The 15,374-nt window shown below is 47.0% G+C and overlaps 1 protein-coding gene across 2 annotated transcripts in view; it reads right to left on the reverse strand.

Annotated features, from left to right (window-relative positions):
• Positions 1-15,374, reverse strand: part of LOC139537179 (roundabout homolog 1-like) — a 228,864-nt gene that overhangs the window by 8,095 nt on the left and 205,395 nt on the right. For both annotated transcript variants that reach the window (XM_071338197.1, XM_071338198.1), the window contains 11 exons: positions 14,578-14,702; positions 14,220-14,391; positions 9,811-10,016; positions 9,463-9,713; positions 6,353-6,519; positions 6,062-6,183; positions 4,462-4,696; positions 3,149-3,270; positions 2,715-2,886; positions 1,680-1,877; positions 553-579 (listed from right to left, as the gene is read on the reverse strand). In XM_071338197.1, the coding sequence (XP_071194298.1) occupies positions 553-579; positions 1,680-1,877; positions 2,715-2,886; positions 3,149-3,270; positions 4,462-4,696; positions 6,062-6,183; positions 6,353-6,519; positions 9,463-9,713; positions 9,811-10,016; positions 14,220-14,391; positions 14,578-14,702 (1,797 nt within the window). The remainder of the gene's footprint in view (positions 1-552; positions 580-1,679; positions 1,878-2,714; positions 2,887-3,148; positions 3,271-4,461; positions 4,697-6,061; positions 6,184-6,352; positions 6,520-9,462; positions 9,714-9,810; positions 10,017-14,219; positions 14,392-14,577; positions 14,703-15,374) is intronic.

Genomic DNA, 15,374 nt, shown 5'->3' on the forward strand with positions numbered 1-15,374 from the left:
CATCCTCTTCACTGGAGGGTGAGTCACCTCAACCACATGATTAGATACACTATCCTACGGCTACAGTACAGTCAGTACGTGAAGGACAAGTGGGAACATGGGACTGTATTTATGCCTCTCTTCTCGTCACAAAGCATAGTGACTCAGCAGCACTATCTGCCCTTGCTGTGTGTCGGTTGTCTATGTCTGGTCTAAGAGGGTGGAACAGGGAGGGGCTTATGACCTCTTTAGGAGCTGTCTGTCACCTGATTCACATTATGTCAGAACATCACTTCATAGCTCTTTACTGACCTCCCTCTGCAAGATTTGATTTTAAAAGATTGGTTTATGGATGTGAGGCCACCTAACTTATACACTAAGTCCATTAGCTGTTTGTATATGGGAATAGCTTGGCCTTGAGTGCTGCGAGAAACAGAGTACATAGGGAGAGAACTGTGTTTGTGTACAGGCATCTCTGAATCATAGGAGCTTCAAGTTCAGTACACACATGGGTAAATAACTGTGCATTCAGCACTCAAATACATGTTTACAGCAGAATACAGCCATACATACCTGTAGGAGTGAAAGTGAATGATGGAACTGCAGGAACAAACCCAGGGCCAAACAGGGAGGGAAGGAGAGAAAAAAGAGATGGCAGAGAAAGTGAGAAGAAGGGTCATTTATTGATAGCAAAATATACATTTCGTAAGCCTGTGGAGAAAAAAAAACTAAAACCGGCAGACATATTGGCGCGCACACGCACACTCAAACGCACGCGTACGCACACACACACGCATCAATCACCACCGCGGTGGTCTCAGGAACAAGTGGCCTTGTGGATAATGGAGGTCACATGGGGCAGAGCGAGGGCGATAACAGTGATAGAACACATGTCATAATACCTGGCTGACAGGCCTGTCCCTACTCTAACTGTGTTTCACCAGGGAGAGGGGCGGCGGGCGGTGGCCTGGAAATGAGCCTTAAATGTCACCGTTTGAATGTCAGCGTAATCTGGGATGTGCCAGCTAGGCGTCTAATCGTCACTACCCTTTGAGGTCTTTGAGTCAGGGGAGAAGATTAGACCAACCCCCTTTTATGGGTGAGATGTGGTTATCAGGCTCCCTACTTTGAGGATAAAAGCAGCTGACACGAGGCAAGTCACACTATGGGCTACTGGAGAAAAACACACCTTAATGTGACTGAAGTGAATAAATGCAATGGTGACACAGAGGACTGTGTCTAACCTGTGTGTCAGTGAGCGCAGGTTACCAGCGTTCAGCTAAACGACCACAACACCAACCTAATGTCCTCCCTCTGTCTACCCCTCCTGATCACTCTCACTGTCCAATCTCTCCACAACAACATATTAGCTGGGTGTGATCCACCATTGATACTCTACTGACTGCAGTATAATACTGTAAACACCTTCAAAGACACGGACATCAAAGTTCTCAGTCACACACACAGTCACCCATACACACACACACACACACACACACACACACACACACACACACACACACACACACACACACACACACACACACACACACACACACACACACACACACACACACACACACACACACACACACACCGTCACCCATACACACAGACAGTCACCCATACACACACACACAGTAACCCATACACACACAAACACCCCGATATATACACCTAAACCCACATCCACTACAGACCTTTGCGTATACCGGCGTAGCTGCTGCTGAGGCCGCTCCTCTTTTTACGGTGACGGTACAGCCACACACTGAACACCATGAGGACCACCCAGCAGGTGGCGCCGATGCCCGCGATGAACGCCGGCTGCTTGACCACGTCTGAGATCTGAGACAGCGTGTCCTGGTCCTCAGGACTGTCCATCATCTGACCCGTAGAGTCTGGAGAAGAGGGGGAGGACGAGGAGGAGATTGAGACATAGAACATGTACATAGCATATTATATCATAGAACATTGGCAGGGAAAGAAAGTGAGGCGGACCCTGAAGGACAAACATCAGTCCTTCAAAACATTAAAGTTCAACTGAAGGCCAGGAGTCGGAGATGGAAAACAACATTACATAGATAAGATAGGAGAGACAGGAGAGACAGCTGGAGAAAGGAGTTCTCTAAATACATCTGGGCACATAATCTGTCATGAAGAATGTTCTCATTCTCTGCTCCTCTTTAGAGTGCTAGGCCAAGAGGTGAACTGGACGCCAAGGTTTGAGACTTGACTCAAGGTGACATTATCCTCGTGAATTGGCTCTATGAAGTTACTCTAAATGCTTGATATGGACCATGCGAAAAATCTGGAATGTGCTAAGAAGATGGAGGTGGAAAATCGAGTTGAAAATGCCTGTGGTGTGTGTGCTTTTTGTCACGAATGGTGAAACTGAGGCTAAGGCAGGACACAGCTAAATGGTCATTATTTTGATGATGATGATACCTGAGTAAAGGCATTGTGAGCTGACTCAGGGACATGTTCATGTCGGGACTCGAGATGGACACCCTGTACTGTGTACATTGGTCATGGTGAGACACAGTATGCAAATCACACAGACCATCTATCCGATGGCTACGAATGAAAAGAGCTTAGACAGGCTGAACCGGTGTTGACCTGGAGTAGACAGTGGATTAACAGTGAACTCACCTCTCCGCTTCCTGGTTCTGAGATCAAATGTATTTTTAGAAACTCAGGGGAGGCTGTCAGGTGTTAACTACAGTTGACCAGCTCACCAAGTTGAAAGAAGGTGACATCGCTCTTGACCCCAGGGCCGGCGCCGTTGCTCGCGGCGACCTCCACGCTGTAGCGTATCCCTGGCGCAAGGCTGGGGATCAGCACGGAGAAGGTGGAGCCATCTACTGTCCGGTTGACGTGGTAACGGCTCTCGTTGCCCAGGCACCAGATCTGGAGAGGACAGTGTAAAATAAAGGGGAGGGGGATAGTAAGACAGGGACTTGGTTCTTTCAGTAAATGCCAAAATACCTGTTATAAGACATTTCAACATTAGTCCAGTAGATGGCAACGCCTCCTTAATACTTAGTCCACCTCTGCTGGAGCAACTAAAAACACACGCACCCAAGGAAGTTTGAGGGGGAAAGTGTGAGGCTTGAGGTTCTGCTCTATACCTCTCTGTTTGTTCCCCTATCTCACCCTCCCTCCATCTTACCTTGTACTCCTGTACCATTCCGTTCTGTTCCTCTTCGGAAGGTGGTTGCCAGGCGACCAGGATGGCGGTCCCATTGGCATCGCTCTTCGTCACGGTAACGCCCCGGGGGGCTCCGCTGGGGGCTGAGACAGGAACACACCGTCAGACAGACGCACAGACATCATGATGACATCAAAGACATTCACTCTCATTTGAGCTCTGCTCAGAGTCTGCCATGTCTCTCACTGAACATGAAAGAACACTTAGTGACAATTCAGATCAGAGGCATCAGCCCGCCACATATGCAGTAGTTCTAGAGTATTCTGAAAACCTACAGTAAGCACTAAACAACAGGAAGGAACTGAACAGAATGATCGTAACCAGCTAATGAACATTATGTGGAATGAATCAAGGTTAATATCTTTAAAGAATAAATAATAATTGAAGGTTATGGAACTAGAGTGAATCATTTCTACTCATGTTGTGATAATTGTTAGCATTTGTAAGGTGAGCAGATTTGAGAAAATGTGCAACACAACGTTTTCTCTGACGAGCCGGGACACTGGATGTACCACATCCTATCCCTCTACACCCTCTTGCATTTATCTGCCCACGGGTATGAAACCCACATGAAGCCACAGGTCGACGTGGCAAGTTGCTCATCAATATAATACAGGAATTGTCTGAGCTGATGCTGTGTTGAATGACACGTTGCTGGAGCTCTAGTAATACTTGGGGACTTTGTGTGCTGTGCTGCTGTGATGGTGCTAGTCACCTGATGAGAGCAATTCAACTGAATCAGTAGTGCATCGGCCTCGGGAGCTTATGCACCTTCTGGTTAAAGATAATGAAAGCAGCCATGTCTGTTGTCTCGGGCTGGCTGGCGCTCTACTTATGAACTCAGATAACAATTAAGAAAACAATTTGTCTCCACAGCTGCTGCTACGCACTCATCTATACAGAGTACACACACTGGAAGAGCTAGAGTACACGCATATAAGCTTTAAACAATGTGAAACTCCCAAACCTCACCAATGATGATTACTCCAACCATACAGTAACATCCACACATCTCTGGAACAATTAGCAAGCACAGTATGGTGTAAGGGATGTGTTATGTTTTCTCAAAATTCTCATTCATTTATTTATACATGTAAAATGTCAATTTGTCTTTGTTTTAACTTGCCTAGACGAATAAAACTCGACAAAAAACAACCTACTCCAACCTAACACTAGAACTGCTGTATGAAACCTTTCATCTCCATCCACACTTCCAATCACAACCCTCTGTAACAGCAGCCCTTGATCCCTGACCTCTGGCTCCAGCCTCTTACCTTCCTCCAGCGTCCTGGCCACCTTAACCTCGCTGTCCGCTCCCTGAAATTCATCAAAGAAGGGACGCACTTTGAACTCGTAGGTGACCCCTTTCTTCAGCTGAGGCACCACAGCACCGTCCTCTCCAGGGGTCCGCACCTCGAACACGCCCCACTGCCCACCTGGCTGCCCCAGATCAGCAGACGCCCTGTACATCACCTTATAGCCCTGTATGTACGGAGACTCCTGCTCCACCTAGTGGCAGAGAAGGGAAACAGATGTTAGGGTCCTGAGGAATATTTTTCTCCACTCATAAAAGGAGTAATAAAGGCCCAGTTCATTCAGTTTGTGTAGCACCCATACTTCCCACACTAGAAAGAGAAACCCTACTGTAAATGAGTCTATTAAATAGCTATAAAATGTTGGTTGCCATGGGCATTGATTTTTTATATTGTACTTCCAACCAAAACTATTTAATTGTAAGCCTCTGGGATCTATGAAGCCAGTGTCAAAGAGCCATTATACCAGCAGAACATACTGTAGAACAGAGGTCTGAGGTATTGGGCCAGTGTGTCACATGTAGAAAAACACTACATTCAAAAGTAATATACATTATGAACCATAACTCTCCTGCTGTGTGTGTTGGGCTGGTAACCATATCCAGGGAACATCCTCCAGGAGAGGTCTTCAGCCCTGTGCTATGTTGTCTACGGGGAGAGCTTAGGTTCTACCCTCTCATCTCCCAGATCTCAGAGAAACCACAGCATGAGGTCATCACTAGCCGCCAGTTTCCTGAGAGCCTGGGACTGGTTAGGACACTGCCAGGAGGACACCGCTAACCAGCTCTCGCAGAAACATGGGCCTCAGAGTTAGGTATCGTAGATACAGCTAAGGAACCTAGCACTACATAAGCACTTTATGGGCCCATGACCTGTTATTTGGCAAAGGCCCATAACAAAGTGTTATCACCTGTTTTAAAGTATCATGTTCATTTGTACTGTACAGTGGCCCTATTAATAATTTTTGTCCAAGTCTGCTGAAAGTCAAAGACTCTCCTGCCAACTTCCAATGATGCTGGCCATGGGGATGCCTTCTCCCTTCCTGGCTGCCTGGCTTTGGCCCTGCTCAACTAAACTATTTACACCCTGGCTCTGTTTAGGACCGCACCCCTGACATGTGCACAAGTCGGATCATACATCACTGATGGAACTAACACCTTCATGGGGGAAAGACGGAGAAACATCTCACAACGTATAAACGTCCTCTTTCATAGGCCAGGATCAAAACCCACTCTGTCAGCACAGGTGGTCTTGATTAGGCCAACAGTTCCACATCCTACCCACAGCTGGCTATACAGCACAGTCTATGCCTACAGACTCAACTATGTGTTCTGAAGAACATAATTTGTCAACAAATCAAATCATCGTTTGTGTTGCTTTTTGTTAATATTAGACATAGCCATGCCAGCACATCACGGTGTAGGGAGACCAACAGACCAAGCAGTGTAAGAAACTGAGTGTAATAATTCTAAAACAGCTGACACAGAAAAACACTAGGGTAACCTCTTCTGGCAGGACAGTATCTGCAGACAGCTGGGCCCAGGGCCAGGACTCTACTCACCGTCCACTGCACCCTGACGGAGGAGGAGGAGAGGATGGTGGGGTTGTGCAGATTGACCACCACGTCCCCCAGTTCCCTCTGGATCTGACGGTGGTCCACTCCTTGGCTGGTGGGAGGGGTGTCTGCATGGGGACACAGAGACAGTGAGGGGTTAGTTCACTCTGGCACTCACTCTGGCCCAGCCAAGCCATGTGGTTAGGATATGAGGACCACTAAGTCTCAGTGTCTCTGTCATCAGATGAATGTGACTGTATCATCAGGTAGAGGTGGTAGAGGAGGGGGTTGTCTCACCTTGTGTTCTGACGGCATCAGTGATGGGGCTGGGGTCACTGAGGCCGTAGGCGTTGGCTGCTCTAACCAGGAACAGGTAGACGGCACCTGGTTTGAGGTTCTTCAGGACAAAGGTCTCTGTTTTCACATGATCAGCCAGAGTCACCCAGCTACTCCCCGACGCGTGACTGCACAGAGGGAGGAACAATGGTCAATCACTCACAACAGTGCATACACAGTGCCTTCAGAAAGGATGCATACTCCTTGACTTATTCTACATTTTGTTTTGTTACAGCCTGAATTCAAAATTGATTTGTTTTCTCACCCCGTCTACACACAATACCCCACACTGAAAAAGTGAACATGTTTTTAGATATTTTTGCATATTTATTGAAAATAAATTACAGAAACAATCAATGTACATAAGTATTCACACCCTTTTGCTATGACATGTCAAATTGAGCTCGGGTGCATCCAATTTCCTTTGATCATCCTTGAGATGTCACTACAACTTGATTAGAGTTGGAAATGATTTAGAAAGAAACACCTGTCTATATAAAGGTCCCACAGTTGACAGTGCATGTCAGAGCAGAAACTATACCATGAAGTCCAAGGAACTGTCTGTAGATCTCAGAGATAGAATTGTGATGAGGCATATATCTGGGGAAGAGAATAAAACTATGTCTAGAGTGTTTCCAAGAGCACAGTGGTCTCCATCATTGGGAAATTGAAAAAATATGGAACTACCCAGACTCTGCCTAGAGCTGGCTGTCCGACCAAACTGAGCAACTGGATAAGAAGGACCCTAGTCAGGGAGGTGACCAAGAACCCAATGAACAATCTGACAGGACTACAGAGTTCCTTGGTTGAGATGGGAGAACTTGCCAGTAGGACAACAGTCTCTACAGCACTTCACTAATCTGGGCTTTATGGGCGAGTGGCCAGATGGAAGCCACTCCTGAAAGAAAGGCACATGATAGCATGCCTGGAGGCACATGAATGGCACATGAAAGACTCAGAGCATAAGGCAAAATATTCTGTGGTCTGAGGAGAAAAAATCAAACTCTTTGGCCTGAATGCAAAGTGTCACGTCTGCTCCCGCTCTTTCCCTCCCCCTGGCGCTTGAGGGCGCCAGAATGCCTTGCATCACTCACTCCTGCCATCCATCACGTACACCTGCCTTTCCTTGTCACGCGCATCAGCGTTATTGGACTCACCTGGACTCTCTTATCACCTGTTCATTTCCTCCCCTATATGTGTCAGTTCCCCAGCTCTGTTCCCTGCTTCTGCATTGATTGTTTTTCTGTTTGCTAAGCTGTTTATGTCTCGTTCCATGTCCGTTATGTATTAAATGTTACTCCCCGTACCTGCTTCGTCTCTCCAGCGTCATCCTTGTGATAGATCGTGATAGAATGCAGAAGCCATCACACGAAGCATCGGGGAGTACTGGCGTTCTGGTTGGTATAGTGGCATCGGCTCTGGGTCACCACCGATGGAACCGGGGGTGCCTAGCCTGCTCGTCGGGCTTCCACGCCCTAGCAGGCTCGAGAGGTTTCCTTGCCCCGGTTGGCTCGGATGGCGCCCATCCCACGTCGGGCCTCAGCTGGATCGTCAGTTCTTGTCTGCCCAGCCTGTCCAGGAGTTTTTTTTGTTTGTTGTTTGTTTTGTCGGTGACGTCGGGGGTGGATTCTGCCGCCGATGGAACCGGGGGTGCCTAAGCCAGCCCGTCGAGCTTTCATGCCCTGGCTGGCCCGAGAGGTTTCATTGCCTCGGTTGGCTCGGTGGCTTCCCATCCCACGTCACAATCCACCGGATCATCGGGTTTCCTCAGCGGGATCGACAGGCGTCTGGACTCAGCCGGATCGTCAGGCTCCCATGCCTCAGCCGGCTCGCCAGGCTCTCACGCTCCAGCCGGTTCGTCGGGCTTCCACGCCTCAACCGGCTTGCCCAGCGCCCATGTCTCGGCCGGTTTGCCCAGGTGGGACGTCGGGTGGCGCCCCTAGTGGGGGGGTACTGTCACGTCTGCTCCCGCTCTTTCCCTCCCCCTGGCGCTTGAGGGCGCCAGAATGCCTTGCATCACTCACTCCTGCCATCCATCACGTACACCTGCCTTTCCTTGTCACGCGCATCAGCGTTATTGGACTCACCTGGCCTCTCTTATCACCTGTTCATTTCCTCCCCTATATGTGTCAGTTCCCCAGCTCTGTTCCCTGCTCCTGCATTGATTGTTTTTCTGTTTGCTAAGCTGTTTATGTCTCGTTCCATGTCCGTTATGTATTAAATGTTACTCCCCGTACCTGCTTCGTCTCTCCAGCGTCATCCTTGTGATAGATCGTGATAGCAAAGCACTATGTCTGGAGAAAACCAGGCACAGCTCATCACCTGTTTAACACCAGCCTTACCATGAAGCATGGTGGTGGCAACATCATATTATAGGAATGCTTTTCAGCGGCAGGGACTGGGAGACTGGTAAGGACAGAGGGAACAATGAATAGAGCCAAATACAGGCAAATCCTTCATGAGAACCTGCTTCAGAGTGCAAACACCTTAGACTAGGGCGAAGATTTATGTTCCAACAGGACACTGACCCCAAGCATACAGCCAAAGCAATGCTGGAATAGTTTCAGAACAAGAATGTGAAAGTCCTTGAGTTGGCCCAGCCAAAGGCCAGACTTGAATCCCATTGAAAATCTGTGGAAAGACTTGAAGATTGCTATTCACCGTCACTCCCCATCTGACTTAACAGGGCTTGAGAAAAAAGGAAGAATGGGAGAAAATCCCCAAAGCCAAACGTGCAAAGCTGATAGACATACCCATGACGACTCAAAGCTGTGATCACTGCCAAAGGTGCTTCTACAAATTATTGACTCATGGGTGTGAATATTTATGTAATTACATTTTTCAATAAATTTGGTAAAAATTCTAAAAACGTTTTCACTTTTTCATTATGGGGTGTTGTGCGTAGATGGTTGACCCCAAAAAATCTATTGAATCCATTTTGAATTCAGTCTGTAACACAACAAAATGTTGAATAAGTCCAGGAGTATGAATACTTTCTGAAGGCACTGTAGATACAGCCATGAACACACATATTAGACAAACATATTAGATCTCGGCCCTCCTACACTTACCTGAATGCCTCGATGACATAGGAGGTGGGCGTGGCCCCAGCGTTAGGGTTGGGTTTCCAGGACAGTGTGACAGAGGTGCGGCTGACGTCAGTCACGTCAGGCTTGGACGGGGCACTGGGGATCAGGTTAGGGTCTGTGGGTCGACCCGGCTGGACAACCACTCCAAACTCTTGCACCTCCACGTACGCCCTCCAGGATGCCTCTCCACTGGGGCTGGACGCCAAACAGGTGTATACGCCTGTATCTCCAAGCTAAGGAGACACAGAGACACAGTGTGATTGTGGGCTCATTCAGTAGTGTCTGAGTGGTGGTCTTTATGAGTGAGAGGGGTGTTATGCTGCCCCCTACCTTAGTGTAGCGGATCTGCAGGGCTCCTGTGTCTATCTGAGTGATGCGGGAGTCATCGGAGGACACCACCACCCCGTCTTTCTTCCAGTGGACTGTTGGAGTGGGGGTTCCTGTTGCTATGCAACCCAGGACCACTGTGCTGTCCACAGGTGCCGTCTGATTGGCTGGGCCCTGTCGGATCACGGGAGGGGGGCGGTCTGACACCACTATTCAAAAGGGAGAGGGAGAATGTACTGTTTAATACCAGTTATACTGTCGCAATCAGACATGGGTTCAAATACTATTTAGGGTATTTCAATTACTTTCAAAGACATTTGGAAGTATTTCTTTTTTTTTTTAAGACAAGAAGTTGAATATTGGAATGCATTCGGAAATACACTTGGAAAGTATATTTAAAAAAAAAAATCAAATAAACTGACTCAAATAAACTCCCATGCATTTAATCCAGATATTTCAAACTAGTCTTAAAAATACACTGAGTATACCAAACATGAAGAACACCTGCTCTTTCCGTGACATAGAATGAGCAGGTGAATCCAGAGGTAAAAGCTATGATCCCTTATTTATGTCACTTATTAAACCCACTTCAATTAGTGTAGATGAAGGGGATGAGACAGGTTAAAGAAAGATTTTTAAGCTTTGAGACAATTGAAACGTGGATTGTGTATATGTACCATTCAGAGGGTGAAGGGGCAAGACAACATATTTAAGGGCCTTTGAACAAGGGTATGGTAGTAGGTGCCAGGGTGCACCGGTTTGTGTCAAGAACTGCAACTTGGATATACATACGGGGTATCAAATCAAATCAAATTGTATTGGTCACATACACATATTTAACAGATCTTATTGCGGGTGTAGCGAAATGCTTGTGTTCCTAGCTCCAACAGTGCTATAATATCTAACAATACACACAAATCTCAAAGTAAAATAATGGAATTAAGAAATATATAAATATAAGGATGAGTACTATCGGAGTGGCATTGACTAGAATACGGTAGAATACAGTATATACATATGAAATGATTAAAACAGTATGTATAAATTATTAAAGTGACCAGCGTTCCATTACTAAAGTGACCAGTGATTCCATGTCTATGTACATAGGGCAGCAGCCTCTAATGTGGAGGGTTGAGTAGCCGGGTGGTAGCTGGCTAGTGACAGTGACTGAGTTCAGCGCAGGGTACTGGGTGGAGGCCGGCTAGTGAAGGCTATTTAACAGTCTGATGACCTTGAGATAGAAGCTATTTTTCAGTCTCTCGGTCCCAGCTTTGAAGCACCTGTACTGACCTCACCTTCTGGATGATAGCGGGGTGAACATGCCGTGGTTGATGTTAATGATTCTCTTTTTGGCCTTCCTGTGACATTGGGCGCTGTAAGTGTCCTGGAGATCAGGCAGTGTGCCCCCGGTGATGCGTTGGGCAGACCGCACCACCCTCTGGTTAGCCCTGCGGTTTTAGGTGGTGCCGTTGCCATACCAGGCAGTGATACAGCCTGACAGAATGCTTTCAAGGGTGCATCTGTAAAAGTTGGTGTGGGTCTTAGGGACCAAGCCCGTTTTGTTGACGTTTTTGGGAGAGGTTATTTTCCTGGCACCACTTTGCCAGGGCCCTCACCTCCTCCCTGTAGGCTGTCTCATCATTGTTGGTAATCAGACCTACCACTGTTGTGTCATTAGAAAACTTGATAATTGAGTTGGATGAACAGGGAATACAGGAGGGGCTAAGCACACACCCTTGTGGGGCCCCTGTGTTGAGGATCAGCGGAGTGGAGAAGTCCGTCAGGAAGTCCAGGACCCAGTTACACAGGGCGGGGTTCAGACCCAGGGCCCCGAGCATAATGATGAGCTTGGAGGGTACTATGGTGTTGAAGGCTGAGCGGTAGTCAATGAACAGCAGTCTTACATAGGTATTCCTCTTGTCCAGATGGGACAGGGCAGTATGCACTGCGATGGCGATTGCGTCGTCTGTGGATTTATTGGGGTGGTATGCAAATTGAAGTGGGTCTAGGGTGGCAGGTAAGGTGGAGGTGATATGATCCTTAACTAGCCTCTCAAAGCACTTCATTTTGTTCAGTTACCACCTTGTCTTTCTTGGGTACAGAAACAATGGTATACATCTTGAAGCATATGGGAACAGCAGACTGGGATAGGGAGAGATTGAAAATGTCCGTAAACATTCCAGCCAGCTGGTCTGTACATGCTCTGAGGACGCGGCTAGGGATGCCGTCTGGGCCGGCAGCCTTGCGAGGGTTAACAAGCTTAAATGTTTTACTCACATTGGCCTCGGAGAATGAGAGTCCACAGTCTTTGGGAGCGGGCTGCGTCGGTGGCACGGTGTTATCCTCAATGTGGCTGAAGAAGGTTTTTGGCTTGTCCGGGAGCAACACATCTGTGTCCGCGCCGTGGCTGGTTCTCCCTTTGCAAGTCCCTGCCACATACGCTCGTATCTGATCAATTGAATTGTGACTCCACTTTGTCTTTGTCCTGACGTTTGTCTGTTTGATTGCCTTTCTGCACAATTTTTATTCAACCATATTCCCAATCACCTTGCCATGGTTAAATGTGAAGGTTCGCACTTTCATTTTTGTGCAAATGCTGCCATCTATCCACGTTTTTGGTTGGGGTAGGTTTTAATACTAGACACAACCATGGGAAACATTGGAGTCAACATGGGCAACCATCCCTGTGGAACGCTTTCGACACATTGTAGACTCCATTCCCCAAAGAAATGAGGCTGTTCTGAGGGCAAAAAAGGGGGGGTGCAACTCAATACTAGGAAGGCGTTCCTAAGGTTTTTATACTCAGTGTAAGTATTTGAAAATACTTTCAAATAGCAGGCTCTTTATAGGAAATTATTTGAAAATACTAATTTAAAAAAATACTTATTTAAATAACTAAGACTCAAATACACATGGTCTAACCCTGGTCTGAACCAGGTCTGACCCAGGTCTGGGTCAGAATAAATAGGTCTCTCTATCATCCCTTCAGATAGAGAGAGAAAGCTGGAATGAAGAGAATAGAATGGCGAGAAAAGAGACAGAGAAAATCAAGGACAGATGAGATGTGAGAGATATTGAGGAAAATTGGCACGAGAAGAACACAATAGGAGTGACAGGTTGGGCAGTGAAGGGGAATAGAAATCAGATTATCCCAATGCCCAGAGCAACTGGCTAATCATTGGGCAATAGTAGGAGCACCACAGACCAACAAATAACAAATCCCATTTAGATAGCAGCCAGCCATCACTCTCCCACTTCACAACCCAGTGGAAATAGAGGGGATACGGCTCTCCAAAATCAGAGGCACAGGGGAAAATAATGGAAATACCTTGAAAACCACCAGAGGTAATGGCAGCAAGTTATTTCTATACAGATACAGCATTCAAACAGGGAAGGAGGAGGGAAAAGGGGGAGAGAGGTGGAGGGGGAAGAGAGAGACGGGTAAGCCTATTCACTAGAAGGAGAAATAAGGGATGGCAGAGTGAGGAGTGCTACGTGGATTAAATCAAACATGCTACATCCTTGTTTCATTTCCATTAAGTGTAATTGAGTGTACATTAAGTAGGTGACTCTCATTTCCCTGGCGCGGCTGCAGAAAGCATTACCATATGATTACCCAGAACCAATAGCTGCCACCAAGTCACCGCTATGCACAGACAACGCCTGTACCAGCCTCAGGCAATTATGTTAATTAACTTAATATATGTACATAGTGAAGACGCACACGCATCCACACACGCACACATACACATGTTCACACTCTCTCAGGTCAGTTTATTATAACCAAGTAGACTTTGCTGCTGGTGCTGGCTGCTGTAATTACTATTGTAGGACTTGGAGCCAGACTCAAAATTTAAATTCTGTTTTTAATAACTGATGCAATTATCAGGATTATCATAATTCGGTTCACCAGCATGACATTAGGGTGGAGAACGAAAGGTGTTTGGGTTTAAATATATGTGTGTGTGTGCGTGTGTGCGTGTGCGTGTGTGTGTAAAAATGTGTGTGTATGAAAATGTGATTATGTGTGTATCTGTTTTGGGGGAGGGTTCAATTGGGAAGGAGGGTATGGGCGGTCTGCATGCACTGTCACCATGGGAACAGGGGGTTTGGAGCCCAAATGCCTGCAGCTGAGGGTTCCTGAAATCACTCCAACAACAATTAGTCACCAAGGCCAACAGTAACCAGCAAAAAACACTGAACCGTAAAGGCCACAGTATCTCGCCAGTCTACAGGACAGGCTGAACTGCCATATATCCAGTCAACAATCAGCAAGTAGTTATTCAGTAATGACATTGGAGGACAGAAATTCAGCATTTTCCAATCATGGAGAGACAACTCAGTCAACCAGGCCAATGGAGGCTTTGGTCAGTTGATTAGAGGAAACCCTCCCTCCTCCCTCCCTCACTCACTGTCAGTGACCTCCAGCAGGGCCTTGGTGATGACGGAGCCAGCGATGTTGAGGGCCTGACAGCTGTAGTAGCCGGCGTCTGAGCGCTGGGCGTCTGCGATTGTCAGACTGCCTGTCTGGGACACGGAAAGTCGGCTGAAGGGCTGAGGGGGCTGGTAGGAGAAAAGCAGGCTCTGGAGGACGGAGAGAAAGAGACTGGTCATGAGACTGGAATTACATGTTTACCCTTGAGACATCCATTGGACATGGTGTTATCAATAACCTACACTCTAAGGATACGGTGCATTCAAGACCTTTTCTTCAACATATAGGCCTGTGTATCAACATTTTCATCTTAAATAGACAGGATAGTATCTCACATTGCTGCCCTCCCTCTGCCAGAAGATGGCAGGCTGGGGGTTGCCAGTGGCCTCACACTGGAAGGTGACCATTCTCCCAACTGCCACCACCTGGTTTCTGGGGCGCATGGCGAACGCTGGAGGCACTGCAGGGGTGGAGAGATGGACCTTGGTTTAACAGGACAAACATTGAAAAACGTTGCAAGCATTGCAATAGAATGATAAAGCAAACCATAAAATCACATACAACAGGATGAAAAAAATGACTGTTTACCTTTTTTCCACTTAAAAATATGCATTTTATTTTATTACCTACTTACTACCGGTTGCTCGTGACAACTGAAATGTGAACTCCTATTGGAGGATTGGAGGAAGGAGAGGAGGACTGTAATGACTAATGATGTCGTGTTGCTGTCAGTGTGGAGGAGGATGACCGATGGATGACAGTGTGGAGGGATGACCGGCGGATGATAACTTACCAGTGAAGACTACAAGAGAAGAGAAGAGAAGCAAACACAAGAGCAGGAGATGAATAATGATGACAGGCACATGCGACGGCAAAAGATTATCAGTCAATCATGAAACATTTTCAACAAACACTTTGATGAATGAATACATGAATGAGTAAAGGAACGGAATACACAACAATCTGATAGACCGCGAGGGCATATGCTGCACAGAAGCTCTGTTTGTGTAGTAGAGTAATAGTCCACTACTCAGTCACTGCGTGTTGACTATGGTTGGTCTCAGGGGGTATGTATTTAATGAACGGGACTCCACTGTGAGACTGCTTCAGTGTGGGTTTGACTGTAAATACA

This window comes from Salvelinus alpinus, chromosome 13 (assembly GCF_045679555.1).
Source record: "Salvelinus alpinus chromosome 13, SLU_Salpinus.1, whole genome shotgun sequence".
NCBI lineage: Eukaryota > Metazoa > Chordata > Actinopteri > Salmoniformes > Salmonidae > Salvelinus > Salvelinus alpinus.